The sequence below is a fragment of the Aspergillus lentulus genome (assembly GCF_001445615.1).
Source record: "Aspergillus lentulus DNA, contig: Alt16, strain: IFM 54703, whole genome shotgun sequence".
Classification (NCBI taxonomy): domain Eukaryota; kingdom Fungi; phylum Ascomycota; class Eurotiomycetes; order Eurotiales; family Aspergillaceae; genus Aspergillus; species Aspergillus lentulus.
In genome coordinates, this window is record NW_028322113.1 from 3,582,656 (window position 1) to 3,596,810 (window position 14,155).

General features: G+C 49.3%; 5 protein-coding genes and 2 non-coding genes across 7 annotated transcripts; 3 read left to right on the forward strand and 4 right to left on the reverse strand.

The window, feature by feature from the left end:
- Positions 1 to 422: 422 nt before the first annotated feature.
- ALT_t177 lies at positions 423 to 494 on the reverse strand. Its single transcript has one exon. It is a non-coding gene; the product is annotated as a tRNA-Glu (tRNA).
- Positions 495 to 590: 96 nt separating this feature from the next.
- Positions 591 to 662, reverse strand: ALT_t178. The gene has a single exon. It is a non-coding gene; the product is annotated as a tRNA-Glu (tRNA).
- A 1,058-nt stretch (positions 663 to 1,720) lies between these two features.
- ALT_8620 (sodium:solute symporter family protein) lies at positions 1,721 to 4,155 on the forward strand (the record flags this gene model as incomplete). The annotated part of the gene is made up of 7 exons (XM_033563615.2): positions 1,721 to 1,842; positions 1,944 to 2,116; positions 2,184 to 2,690; positions 2,747 to 2,756; positions 2,812 to 2,846; positions 2,906 to 3,524; positions 3,582 to 4,155. The coding sequence occupies 7 exons, from the start codon at positions 1,721 to 1,723 to the stop codon at positions 4,153 to 4,155; spliced, it is 2,040 nt and encodes a 679-aa protein (XP_033419506.2).
- A 292-nt stretch (positions 4,156 to 4,447) lies between these two features.
- ALT_8621 (rhodopsin family protein) lies at positions 4,448 to 5,291 on the reverse strand (the record flags this gene model as incomplete). The annotated part of the gene is made up of 7 exons (XM_033563616.1): positions 4,448 to 4,637; positions 4,706 to 4,746; positions 4,798 to 4,830; positions 4,888 to 4,912; positions 4,968 to 5,001; positions 5,077 to 5,130; positions 5,261 to 5,291. 7 exons carry the CDS (start codon positions 5,289 to 5,291, stop codon positions 4,448 to 4,450), a joined length of 408 nt encoding a protein of 135 aa, XP_033419507.1.
- A 689-nt stretch (positions 5,292 to 5,980) lies between these two features.
- On the reverse strand, positions 5,981 to 6,581 carry ALT_8622 (dynein light chain DYN2; the record flags this gene model as incomplete). Its single annotated transcript, XM_033563617.1, has 7 exons — positions 5,981 to 6,045; positions 6,096 to 6,165; positions 6,223 to 6,249; positions 6,304 to 6,338; positions 6,388 to 6,421; positions 6,474 to 6,496; positions 6,551 to 6,581. 7 exons carry the CDS (start codon positions 6,579 to 6,581, stop codon positions 5,981 to 5,983), a joined length of 285 nt encoding a protein of 94 aa, XP_033419508.1.
- Positions 6,582 to 6,879: 298 nt separating this feature from the next.
- Positions 6,880 to 9,763, forward strand: mrd1 (RNA-binding ribosome biosynthesis protein MRD1; the record flags this gene model as incomplete). The annotated part of the gene is made up of 4 exons (XM_033563618.1): positions 6,880 to 7,107; positions 7,223 to 7,981; positions 8,215 to 8,487; positions 8,546 to 9,763. The coding sequence occupies 4 exons, from the start codon at positions 6,880 to 6,882 to the stop codon at positions 9,761 to 9,763; spliced, it is 2,478 nt and encodes an 825-aa protein (XP_033419509.1).
- Positions 9,764 to 10,734: 971 nt separating this feature from the next.
- On the forward strand, positions 10,735 to 13,259 carry abaA (transcription factor AbaA; the record flags this gene model as incomplete). Its single annotated transcript, XM_033563619.2, has 3 exons — positions 10,735 to 11,176; positions 11,234 to 11,410; positions 11,482 to 13,259. 3 exons carry the CDS (start codon positions 10,735 to 10,737, stop codon positions 13,257 to 13,259), a joined length of 2,397 nt encoding a protein of 798 aa, XP_033419510.2.
- Positions 13,260 to 14,155: the final 896 nt, after the last annotated feature.

Genomic DNA, 14,155 nt, shown 5'->3' on the forward strand with positions numbered 1-14,155 from the left:
ACACCTGGACTCTCGGAGCCTTGGGACAGAGGCTATAGGCCCAGTTGATGATATAATGTTAAGGTTGACCGAGCCACTCAGTCAAAAGTCACGGACTCACAGCAATCCTACACGGCTACACCCAGCCATCCCCAGTCCGCCTCACGGACATAGGAATGTTAAGGGATGGAGGTGGCTGTGGCTGTGGCTGTCACCAGCCCATCAGTTTGTATTTCTGTCACACAGTAAAGGGACGGCAAAGCCGCTTCATGCGTCAGACCGTAAGGCAGGCCCGAGTTGGGAATAAAGGGCACAGAAGTATATTATTGCCCAGGATATTGCCCAGGGTCTGCCTGGAGTTGTCGGAGGCCGTCATTAGTAGACATGAGCAGGACCGAGAACGAAAAAATGAGAAGCCGAAAAAATTTTGAGAATTTGATGAGCTCCGATACGGGGAATCGAACCCCGAGCTGCCGTGTGAAAGACGGCGATGTTAGCCATTACACCATATCGGATTATTTCATAGTGGAAGACCAAATTTTTTGCTACATAACCTATTCTTCATCAAACGCACGTTAAGTCTTGAAAAATTCAAAAAGTTGATAATTAAGCTCCGATACGGGGAGTCGAACCCCGAGCTGCCGTGTGAAAGACGGCGATGTTAGCCGTTACACCATATCGGACTGGCTGATATAATTTAGCCTTCCTTGCATTTATAAGAGAGGAATCCTGCCCCGAAAAGATACTTAAGAAATGGCTCTCGTTACATGCTACTCTACTCGATCTACTCGAGCATCACCCTATTCAGCGTTCTAGTTCTGACCATGGCATGGTACATGGCCTGAGTCCCTGGTTTTTTTCACTGATGTAGAAGATTCTCGACGGGACGAACATAGTACCGGTACGTTCCTCCAGGCATCGGACAGCTCCGTTGCGTCAAGACTCTTGGAATTTTACTCAAGCCCATCTGCGCTGGTCATCGACCCTGCTAGGTAGTCGCGGGTCTTGAATAATGCCATTGGCAACTCTGACCAAAACGATCTTGCTAACTGTTTACATAACTAGTCAGTCAACCACTCCGCTATCATGATATCTAAGGAGTCCGGGGCCGGAAGGCCGCCTTATCAAAAACACCGCTTCAATAACCAATCGCGATCCGCTTCGATCTAACTTCCACTGATAAGGATGAGCTACGAAAACAACGTCCACCAATGATGACGTTCAAACTCAAGCTGTTAGAGATAGCCTACTTCCATCCTACCGGAATTGTACTGAAAGCTAATTCGAAAACAGGAACTGAAGGAAGAAGGAGCACTGGCAACCCCATGTGGCGCCGTGGGACTGTGGCCCTGGGGCCCTACATCAGGATGAGACTGATAGCAAGTCGCTGTCCAGGGTCCTGGGGTATGCTGATTACGAAAATATGCTCTTATCGCGGAGTCACGAGCGGCTCGTATTTCCTATCTGAACATGAAGCATAATGTTGATCACCATGGTGTCTGCGAATTCGGAGAATTATCTGAAGCTCCATTGATATGCAGTCTGCAGTAACGGTTATATTTATGGAAGGTGCCTCCTGCTCTGGCGTTCTGGTCCAGATGCACAGCAGACTCCACGGATCTACTGGTGATTATCAGCCTGGTAATCCACGTGGAATCTCGGTAGAAGCTCCGCAGTCTTATACAAGTCTAGTACGCTACTTTGTTACATTGAATTGAGTGCGAATTGCAGGCTGTCAAACATGTCCTCAGAGGAGGTCAAATTTGTCGCCCCCCTTTCGCAAGGGTTTGGCTATGGCATCATTATTGGATTGGGGTTCGCTTTTGCCTTGGTGATGATCTTCATTACCTGGGCTTTGAGGAGGTAAGAGCTTTTTATGTCCATTCTCATCGTGGTATGCGTTGTACCCGACGCAGTGCCTCTACCTTGACCCCCAATTATGCTAATGATTAATTGGATTACAGATATCAGCATGAAGTTCAGACATCTGAAATGTTCTCAACCGCCGGACGGTCTGTAAAGTCAGGTTTGGTTGCCGCAGCTGTTGTCAGTAGTTGGACTTGGGCAGCTACCCTTCTGCAATCTTCAGCTGTGGCTTACCAGTACGGTGTCTCGGGGCCCTTCTTCTATGCTTCAGGTTAGTCCTAAGGGCGAACCATGGCATTGAGTGATGCGACAGAATTATTGATATTGACTGGGAATAGGTGCCTGCGTTCAGATTATATTGTTTGCGACACTCGCCATCGAGCTCAAAAGACGAGCCCCCAACGCCCATACCTTCCTGGAAGCTCTCCGCGCGCGTTATGGAACTGCAGTGCATCTAGTGTTCATTGTATTCTGCCTCATGACCAATATCCTCGTTACTGCCATGTTACTCACTGGTGGTTCCGCCGTTTTGACTTCTTTGACTGGGGTTCACACAGCTGCAGCCTGTTTCCTACTCCCAATAGGTGTCGTGCTCTATACACTTTTCGGCGGGATCAAAGCAACATTTATCACCGACTACATGCACACTGTGGTCATTATTGTTGTTGTTTTCATCTTCGCGTTCTCCGCCTATGCAACGAATGCGGAGCTGGGATCCCCTGGCAAAGTGTATGATGCACTGGTTGCAGCCTCTGAGCTTCATCCAGTGGAAGGCAACGCTCAAGGCAGTTACCTTACCATGAGATCCAAGGAAGGGGGGATTTTCTGGGTGATTAACCTTGTCGGTATGTACCCTAGTCTGCCCTGTACGACGACATAAGCTCTGACAGATGTTTTGCAGGTAACTTCGGGTTAGTAACATGCATAATTCGGGCTTCATGCCAGATTGCTGACGACTGTAAATAGCACTGTGTTCCTTGACAATGGATACTACAATAAAGGTGCGTTTATTCTATACTCGAAAGAACCACTGTGTCAAAAGGATACTAATTACCTCCAGCCATTGCGGCAAGTCCTGTTCACGCTTTCCCCGGATATGTTATTGGAGGTCTGTGCTGGTTTGCTATACCCTGGCTGTGCGCGACTACCATGGGAATCTCTGCACTTGCCCTCGAGGGGGCCCAAAGAATTAGCTCCGACGATGTCACCGCTGGGCTTGTACTGCCATTCGCTGCTGTCAAGCTTCTGGGCTACAGCGGTGCTGTATGCACGACCCTTATGGTATTTATGGCAGTTACTTCGGCGTTTTCAGCTCAGTTGATAGCCGTCTCCTCTATTGTCACCTACGATGTCTATCAAGCGTACATCAACCCTGCCGCCAAGGGCAAGAGATTGGTGTGGGTCTCTCACATGTCTTGTATCGCCTTCGCTCTCATCATGGCTGCATTCGCGACAGGGCTCTACTACGCCGGAATTGGTATGGGCTATCTGTACTTGCTCATGGGTGTCATCATCTCCTCTGCGGTGTTTCCCGGGGCCATGACTCTTGTCTGGAAGCAACAAAATTGGATTGCTGCCGCATGCTCACCCGTTCTTGGACTTGCGGTGTCACTTATTGCCTGGCTCGTGACCGCCAAGAAGGAATATGGTGTTCTCACCGTCTCAAGTACCGGGGCGAAGTGAGTCTTGTATTGTTTTCTGGCAGTTTGTTCCCATTCGCTAATTGAAAATAATAGCTACCCTATGCTTGCCGGTAACGTCGCTGCTCTGCTCAGCCCGATCATCTTCTCGCCGGTTCTGACATACCTTTTCGGCACTCAAAACTATGACTACGAATCGATGCGCTCTATTCGTAAAGTCGACGATACGGATGTTGCAGCGGCCGCGCACGTCGACATCGAACTGATCCCTGGCGAGCTTGACGTACGCGACGCACAAGCGGAGGAAGAAGAACAGCGCAAACTCAACAAGGCAGCTGTCTACTCTCGTACGCTGACCGTCGGCATGGTAGTCTGCTTTCTGCTGTTGTGGCCAATCCCCATGTATGGCTCTTCATACGTTTTCAGCAAGAAGTTCTTCACCGGCTGGGTGGTTGTTGGTCTGATCTGGCTCTTCTGCACTACATTTGGTGTCGTCATCTTCCCTCTCTGGGAAGGTCGCCAAAGTATCATACGGGTCGTCAGACTCATGGCCCTCGATCTCACAGGGAAGAGGCCTGCCCTTGTTGGCCAGAAATCACGAGTGCACGAAGATAACTCTTCTGGTGTTGCGACACCAACAGAGAAGATGGAACCAAAGACAAGCATTTGAAGCTCTTTTTCGTGGAACTATTCTGACGACAGAAGGTACGAAGTGATGTCTGGTTATTGCCTTTGTGTTGGGATCCGTGAGATCTCATTTTGTCATGATCGATTTATACCCCATTTGTTGCCTTAAGTAGATAATATTAATTTCATTAATCACCGTACCGTTGGCATATAATCCTAGCAACAATTTCATGCTCTTCGACTGTGGTATATTACTAGACACAACGAGGCAAATCCACAAAGTATAATAGACAACATAAGTAAAAGACGACAACAAATCAGCGGCTCTCAGCTCATCATTTATAGTTGTAATTCTGCGGCGGTGGCGCCTGGGGTTGACCCTGTCCCTGTCCCGGGGGTGGGTAGCCCTGAGGCGGATAACCGCCGCCCGCAGCGCCAGCAGCATAGTATGCCTGCGGCGGTGGTGCAGGACCTGGCGGTATGCCTTGCGGAGGTCTTGTATCTGGCGTAATATCAGGTCGATCGCTGTAGACAGTTAGAGAATGAAAAGGGAGATTTCGGCGCCGATTTTGAGGAGGATGTCATAGCCTTACCGAAGGTCTTGAGTAAATCGGCACGTGTAGCATGTTACTTCCTGTCAAATCTTAGAATCCCAGTGGACATAAAATCTGAGGAGAAAACTCACCTTGTACTTGTGTGTTGAGAGAGGAATACAGGGCTAGAATGATGTTAGCTTTGGCTTTTACGTGGCGCCTATAAGCTTGCAAGGTCATACAATGAAGCAAACGGTAAACCACGGCCTGGAATACACTTCATTAGCAACGCTTCGTGATGAGATTCTGTTTGATGACATACCACCGCGTTATACAGTGTCCGTTCCAGTGTTGGCCTATGTAAGTCGGAATCAGTACATCACCATTTCACGGTTCAGGTACATCTCATGTGACCGCAATCAGGTACTCACAGTTGTAACAATATGCTCTGACATTCTCGTACCCTTCCAGCATCGAGGTAAATTCTGTGATTCAGCGTTAGCAGTGTGAGCGAAATTAGTATGCATATATGCGAGCTTGAGGGCAAACAATGCTATCTAACCAGCAATATATTGCGGAGACATAGTTGTGTCTTGTTGCTGGGCGAGACCTTACCATGAGTTCCGAATGTGATGCAAATCGCCATGATGAGAGTCCCGAGCCACAAAGTTCCCAGAGTTAGTGGCTATTGAGTATTCCCGATTATACTATAAGACGATGCTGGAATATAAGATAAGAGGCCACAAACTGCGCCTGTTAAATAGAAGATGGTCTAGGGGCCAAGGCAGCGGTTATCAGGTGACGTGTGGCGCTGTGGCTTAGATCTTGGCGTTTGTTTTCAGATGAGAGAAACAGACAGAACATGTGTTGTTCAAAGTCCAAAGAATCCTTCTACATTTTCGCCATCAGATACAGGCACAATACTAATAATGGTCCAAGTCAAGTGTGACACAGGATTCTACCAAGGCCCTATTCCCATATAGGGTTGTACGGCGGTAAACATAATAGACAAGCCATCAGGCCATGTTTGCACATGTCTTCCAAACAAAATTGTACTTCTATCTCAAAAATTTCACAAGAAAACAAGAGGTTTAAAGTCGCTCAAGGTAAGCAGGTGAAGTCATTCATGCAGCGTGCCGCCGAGGACTGTATCAACAAGACACGTTGGACTTGTCCAGCAGCAGCCGAGGTCTGTTATGTCCAGCAGCAGCGCACCACTCTTCCGTCTGTGACTGTTCCCGAAGGGTCAACTCCGGGGTTACCACTTTTCAGCCGAAGGGCTTCGTAAAGTCGACTCTCCATCCCCAAAGTAGGAAGTGAACATAAAGTATGATTCTATTGCGTCTTGAAGAGGAGGATGGCGCAGTGTCCGAGGTAGAAGTAGATGAAGTGCTTTGTTTCTAGATTGACGTTAGTTGCTATTCGGAGCGGATGAGACCCCAATGCGTACCATGTGTAACAAAGCTGCCAAAGTTTCTTCCTACAACGCAATGCCATGTTGCTCCCTTGCGCGAATCAAACTGCCAAATTGCGAGTCAGCCAATCGACCCATGACATCTCGGACGGATAGAGCGTACTTCTCTCTTGATGTACTGGGCAATGTCCTGATAATGGTAAGTATCCTAAAGGACAACAAATAACCCAAATCGTATGCACACCTTCTCAATGTGATATTTCTCCATCGCCTCAGTGGCTAGAAAGATCAGCTGCCGAACTCTCCTGGAAGCTAAGAGAAATCGTACCAACTTCAACAGCCTCTTGCTGCATCTCCTCCGTCTATTGAACGAAATGAGTACCTGCTTCGTGACTGAAATAATTGTTCCCTTACCATATCGACGGACTTGATCTGAGCTGTGGAAGACTGTCAGTTGCGCTCATAATGATTGACAGCAACGCGACACTTACGCTCCAGCTTCTCCTTCTTTTCGGTGGCCATGCTTCTCGTAGAGATAGGGTGATTAAGAGGTGCAGATCGAGACAGCAAATATAATTGAGAATAGATTACCTTGAGGCCCGAAAGAGGAAATGTGACTTGAGAATAAAACTTCAGAATATAAACATCGTCATAATTAGATGCCCAAACACCGATGCGACGACCATCGCGTTGACGATGTGCACGGGCCATGCCCACAACCTCCTCACCGCCTTCGCACTATAAGGAAGCATCAACCAAAAATTTTTTTTGGTCGTCCACTTAATCATCTGCGGAAACTCTACACCCACGAGACACAATCATGGAGAACACAAGAGTGTTCGTGTCTGGCCTTCCGCCAACATTTACAAATGATCAATTGAGGAAGCATTTTTCAAGCCGCTTCCAGATCACAGACGCTCATGTACTTCCCAAGCGCAGGATTGGCTTCGTCGGCTTCAAAAGCCCCGAGGCAGCCCAACAAGCGGCTTCTTACTTCAATAAAACATATGTCAAGATGTCCAAGATCTCAGTAGAGATTGCTAAGCCGGTATGTCATTTCTTGCGAACAATCCTGATTTTGCCCCCATGTTCTGCTGTCATTTTCATCTTCGCCCGCTGACTTGCTACAAAGTTGGTCTTGAGACTGACCAGAATTATTGTAGATTGACTCTGAGCCTGTTAAAAAGGCAGAGAAACACAAGAAAGGATCAGCCTCAAATGACTCAACCGCAGGAAACACACTCAAACGTAAACGGGAGGGGGATAACACCCAGAAGGATCCCCAATTACAAGAGTATCTTTCCGTAATAGAGCGCCCCTCGAAGACTAAGACGTGGGCCAATGGTGAAGACTTTCTCAACACAGTTCAGAACCAACCAGCGACAAGTGACCAGCGGGGAGACCAGCGCGATGATCCGACTGAACAAGTCGAGGAGCATTCTCACAAGCAGCGGAAGAAAGCAAGAGTGGGTGATGTACCAAAGGTGGCCCATGGTCCAGAACCTGAGCCAATGGTCTTGGACAAGACTGAGGAAGAGCATGAGAGAACAAATGCAAATGACCAGGGTGAAGCTATTTCCCACACGCAGGAAGAGCCGGAGCCAGTCTCGGATGCCGATTGGCTTCGTTCGAAGACAAGTCGTCTTCTAGGTCTACTTGACGAGGACGAGCAGGCTGAATTCAACTCTACAGCCCAGCGAAAACCCGATCCGTCGCCGCAGCCAGCGACTGTCTCAAAAGCCGGCGTTCAACACTTGGATGATGGCAAGGCTGCTGTCGAGTCATCGACCGAGGAAGAAGCGGTTGACACGAATATTGAACATATACGTCTTTCCTCGCGGTTATTTGTTCGAAATCTACCCTACGATGCCAGTGAATCAGATTTAGAGCCCATATTTTCCAAGTTTGGCAAAGTTGAAGAGGTTCGTATTATTCTTTTCCTTTCTCACTGCCCTCCATCGCCTCCTCGCGGTAGAGAGTTGCTCGAATGATGATCTTCCTGATAGGGACATCTGATGCAAAAGCACATGATGCGAACAGGACAAGAGATTTTAGTAGATGCTTCTTGGATATCTGAAGAGCAACCTCGACTGAACACATTATACTTCGTTGACACACAAAAGAGTACCTAACGAACTCTCGCTAATGATTGCAGATTCACGTTGCATTTGACACTCGGTCTACCACCAGCAAGGGGTTCGCCTACGTTCAGTACATCGAGCCTGATGCGGCCGTCCAGGCCTACAAAGAGTTAGATGGAAAGCACTTTCAAGGCCGCTTAATGCACATCTTGCCGGCTGCTGCGAAGAAGACTTACAAAATCGACGAACATGAACTGTCGAAATTGCCCCTCAAGAAACAAAAGCAGATCAAACGAAAGCTGGAAGCTTCTTCGTCCACATTCAGCTGGAATTCATTATACATGAATGTGAGTTTAGACACGAGTAGTTGCTATATCTATGAGCCGGCTAACACGATATTTGTAGACTGATGCTGTCATGTCCTCGGTGGCCGAGCGACTTGGTGTCTCCAAAGCTGATCTTTTAGATCCCACCTCGGCAGATGCCGCCGTGAAGCAAGCGCATGCTGAGACGCATGTCATTCAGGAAACCAAAGCCTACTTCACAGCGAACGGTGTCAATCTCGACGCCTTCAAGCAGCGGGAGCGAGGCAATACTGCCATATTAGTAAAGAACTTTTCGTATGGCGTCAAGGTTGACGATTTGAGAAAGTTATTCGAGCCATATGGCGAGATCACAAGACTACTAATGCCCCCAAGTGGTACAATAGCGATTGTTGAATTTGCTAGACCAGACGAGGCACAGAAGGCTTTCAAAGGCCTTGCATACCGGAAAGTGGGAGACTCTATCCTCTTTTTAGAAAAAGCGCCTGCGAATCTCTTCGATGCGACAACTGCGCCGCAGACTTCTGTCCCCGAGAGCAAGGCTGTGTCTCAAGGCTTCTCGACAGCCGACACTTTCGCAGCTGAAGATGCAGACGAACTTGTGGTCACATCGACCCTTTTCGTAAAGAACCTTAACTTTTCCACGACCAATGAAAAGTTCACGGAGGTGTTCAAGCCACTGGACGGCTTCGTTTCGGCCAGGATCAAAACCAAGCCTGATCCTAAACGACCTGGGCAGACACTTAGCATGGGCTTTGGCTTTGTCGACTTCAGGACGAAAGCTCAGGCACAGGCTGCTCTTGCTGCAATGAATGGCTACAAGCTCGATCAACATGAGTTGGTAGTAAGGGCATCTAACAAGGCCATGGATGCTGCCGAGGAGAGAAGACGTGAGGATACAGCAAAGAAGATTGCGGCGCGTCGCACGAAAATCATCATCAAGAACTTACCATTCCAAGCAACCAAGAAAGATGTCAGGTCTCTCTTTGGAGCCTATGGGCAGCTACGCTCTGTGCGGGTTCCTAAGAAGTTTGACCGATCTGCTCGTGGTTTCGGTTTTGCTGACTTCGTAAGCGCTCGCGAAGCGGAAAATGCCATGGACGCGCTCAAGAATACGCATCTCCTGGGTAGAAGATTGGTATTGGAATTCGCAAACGAGGAGGCCATCGATCCAGAACAAGAGATCGAGCAGATCGAGAAGAAAGTAGGGGAGCAGCTGGACAGGGTCAAACTGCAAAAGCTCACAGGAACCGGGCGCAAAAAGTTCACTGTAGGGGCACAGGAGGACGAGGAGACCTGAAAGCCCTTCTCCCTGTGTATAGGGACCATTACTGCAACGACGACTACTTCTTTGATATCATCCCTTGCTTGAGCGGAAGTCGAGGCACGGAAGCAAGCAGGCCCGGCCGACACGTTCCTGTAGCCGTCAGTACGTACATACGCGTCCTGCAGAGCGTATCAAGCACCTCGTGCATCTTAATTGAGCCTCTTCTTTCCATCCCACTTACCTGGCGCGATTCACGTCCATCCTGGATTTTTACCTCTTGTATATACGCTTAGCTCCTTTATCCTTGGAATACCTGCACGGTAGAATTGGAGAAGAGCTGTCTGCCCTGCGTTCTGACCTACATTCCTCATGTCCTTTTTGTAAAGAGCTTCGACATTCCTCAGTTATGTTGTCCAACGTCTTGCATTCTTCACTTTGCCACTTCTCAACTGGACCTTGGCTCATTTGTACCTGCTTGAACAGCGAGCGCCAGTTTTGAATGTGCGCAGCGTCAAAATCCCCGAGCAGGTGCTCACTGGATCGTGCCCTCTGCGAGCGCCCCTTGCGTCCCCTTAGTTTTCCCTCCTCCAGCTCATGCTTCTTCCTCACTCCTGATTTGTTGCAGCAAGGCGGCCGCTGCCCTACTCTCCTCGTCACCTCGTTTGGACGCGTGAAGTACAGGGCAAAAGGCCGCCTTGGACGACCGAGGGTGCTCTCGAAGGGCTACTGCCAAACAAGCAGCACGGTCGAGCAATGTAGATACTAGGGCTTTGATAACCCTCCCGGCGTAGAGGGAAATGGTTCCCTATAAACATCTTGTTGTTCGCACCCACATTCTCTTTCCCAGGTTCTTACATTCTCTTCCCATCATCTGCGTTCTTGATCGCTGCTTGGTGCCTGCTGCGTTCTTAGCCAGGCAGTAAGCATTTCGCGGGCTTCATCACACCCTTCTCTTTGGAATCTGTCATTCTTTCCCAAGAGCCCTTTTTTGGTGTCCACCCCCGATGGCTACTGACTGGCAGCCCGAGTGTATTGCGCCTCAGCATCAGTCAACTCTGGAGAACATCGGGCACCATACGGATCGAGCTCTCCAGAACACCTCGGGCAATGTACAGTCCTACTCAGACGCTATTCTTCACGGTGGGGTGAGTGGTCGTGATGACCATCTACAGCACCTGGCCTATAAATATTCCCATGCCCCTGTGCATCCTCATCCCATGCCGACTGCTACCAGCCTGCATTCTCACCACATCCTAAACGCTCGAGTTCAAGCGAAAAAGCTTCGACGTGTCCAATCACTCGGTCCGAATCATGCTGGCGCTCGTAGGGGAAGAAGCTACCTCAAATCTCAAAAGTATTTGGAGTACCGGGCGCGGCCTCGGCGGGACACTGGCAAGGATGGGGAACCGGTCTGGTCTGATGAGCTCGAAGACGCTTTCCAGCAAGGTAACTGAAGATCTGCTATTGACATTGATTTGTACTGTATGTGGTAACACTGTTTAGCGCTGGAGGCAAACCCACCCATGGGTAGAAGAAAGTGGTCTGAACGAGGAAAGTCGTATGGCCGAAACGAACTCATTGCAGAGTATATCTACAAGATGACCGGCAAGAAGAGGACAAGAAAGCAAGTTTCAAGTCACTTGCAGGTTCTTGACTCCTTTCTCAAGGGTGACCCCGATTGTAAGGCCACTTGCTCCAAGTGAATCCTCATTCTACGATTGGACGAGTTACATTAACATGACAATGTTTAGGGGAGAGACTGGTCCGAGAGCAACCAGCAGACCGCTCAAGCAATCAACATCAGTCAGTTGGTCCTAAATGGAGAACTTCGCTGGACCATCCTCTGCCCAGTCACTATGGTGGGCACATGCATGCGGCTTACCATGATCATTTGAGGCCAGTACAGCCTTATGTTGGGGAGCTTCCCCCGCCCCATTACACCCTGGGCTCGAACATGCATGAACGGAGTACCGATACGATCCATGGCTTCAATTTTGATATGTGGGTGAGCGCGCCTCAGCAGGCGAACCAGGTCGACAAAGCCTTCCATGTGTACACATGCCTTCAAGGAGACCAATATCACCCTGTCGCTCCCCCTATGCCCCTGGAGAACGTCAGGGACTGGCGAACTACTTTCCCTCATCTGAACTCCGTGATGGAGGAGCTGGACAGCCCCTTGGACTGCGAGATCATTTTGCTCGAAGCAAGCCTGAAGCTGATGAATGATTTCCCCCCGCCAGGTTCCAAGCTGGGGATTCAGTTGGATATAGACTTTGCACCTCCTGGCATGACCGATGCCACGGTACTCAGTCAGATGGACAATTGGACATGTAGCACCTACATATATGAAGATGGCCATCGGTTGTCGAAGGCCGATCACAACCTTGCCAGACCACTGTCCACTAAAGTGAAGCCCCCATTTGAGTCATCGTGGTGGGCGAAACTATTCACAGAACTCACGCAGGACAAGCAGATGGCCGAAAAATCTGGACGGCACCAGAATGCAGAAGAACATATCCGGCAGTTCTTCCGCTCGCTGTCCGCAGTGCAAGAGATTCGAGCGATCTCTCAAAACTCGCGGCGAGTATCTCATCAGGGCTCTGGCCATCCGAGCGACGGCAGCAAGAGGATGGCAATCTTACTGTGGAAGTTCCGCCAGACTCGACCTGATGAGGTTGGGCTGACAACCTGGAGGAAGCTGATTCCTCCACCCGACCGAACGATAATGAATAGTCCCAAGCCGGCCACGGGGATTGACCTGCCCCCATTGTCTCTCGATTCGATTTTACTGAAACCACAGCCCCCGAACTTGTATCACACGCCTCAAGGTCACGACATGTTGCATCACAACGGAACTTCTCAACCGCATTGGCCTTTGTATCCGCCATCGCATGAGAACATGCCCAATATGTATCATTCGACAGGCTCCTTTGATTTCTTGAACTCAGTCACCAAAGCAGAAGATGGACTACAGGATAGAACTGCTCTCACTTCCATCCTGGATTCCTTCCCGGGCATGCCGCCGCAGGAGACCAGTCAGCCGTCAAGTCTCAATGTCTCCAGCGGTGGGCCTGTGATGCTCAATGTTCATGACATGTCCCTGTCGCACCATAACCTTGCAGGGTACACCTTAGGCCACGACAACCACTATGTGCCCTCTCAGCAACACGGCGTTAGCGTTCACGACAGTAGCAATGTTTTGAACAATATCTTTGGTCCTGGGTCGCAGTCAATGGACGAAATCGGACATAGCCAGAGCGCATGGGGCCCTCCGATTCCGTCGACGACCATTCCAAGCGACGTTGGCTCCAACAACTACACGCATCTTCCGTACCATCACCACGACCATCAGACGCCGGCATCCCGCGAGTCGCACCCACCCAACGGCTTCGAGGGCTTGATGGGACCGGATGACCTGATGGACAAGATCGTGGGCAGTATGCCCGACGATCCTGGCATGAATGGGGCAGGACCCGATCATGCCAGTGCCGCCTATGCAGATACCAATGCAGCTGAGGCGGTCCAATGAAGGACTAAACTATATCCATTGGAAACTCTTTCTATTCTTAATGGTAATCATATTGCCCAAAGTATGTTCAGATACCATTTTCATTTCTTCTCCTTCATCTCTTCCTCTACTTCGGTGTCTTTTATATTGAGATCTTAGCGCAGCATTGCTGTTGGCCTTGGGTCATTTCCTCCAGGGGTTGGTGTTCACTTTTCGGAGTACTTAATATGTTTTCCCATTCTCTCTCTTATTATTCTCCAAGTCCTTCGATGTATTATAATCTTTCTAGTAATAATGATAATGGTACCATGTCCTTTTGCTTCTACGTCTGATGTCAACCCTTCGAGTATGTTGATGGATGGCGGGGGAATCCGTGATCAGCCATCACTTTTTGCCGAAATACTACAGGTGGATTTTCTGGACTCAACGAACCGCTGATGGATTATGGATACCTCAGAGCGAAGATTTCGGGACTATCTACTCCGTAGCCAAAATCGTACCGACGGGATACGCGGTAACTTGGTCCCTTTCCGTATCTCATGGAGAGATATTCTCCTGGTGGAATTCAGCCGGCGGCAGAAACAAGGAATTTAGCCGGTATTAACCATCCCACTTGCCCACGCACTTTAGCCTCAACCTCCTGTTTTGTCGACGGCTCATTGGCTTTCCGACCGCAATTCCCCCTGCCGGTTTTATTCCAGATGGGGTTGGTATGGGGCTGCAAGTGGTCCGGGCCAGGTAAATTTGGAGATGATTATTGACCATGATGCGCGCGTGCCTTTTATCTGCTGCCCCTCCCCCTCCTATTACTGATTGTTTGTGAGAAGAATACTATCCGCCAGCTGCCGCTCTTCTTTCTTGTAAGTCCTGCTATCGAGTGCCTGTAAGAGCTTCTCCTGAGAGTTTTCTTATCTGTC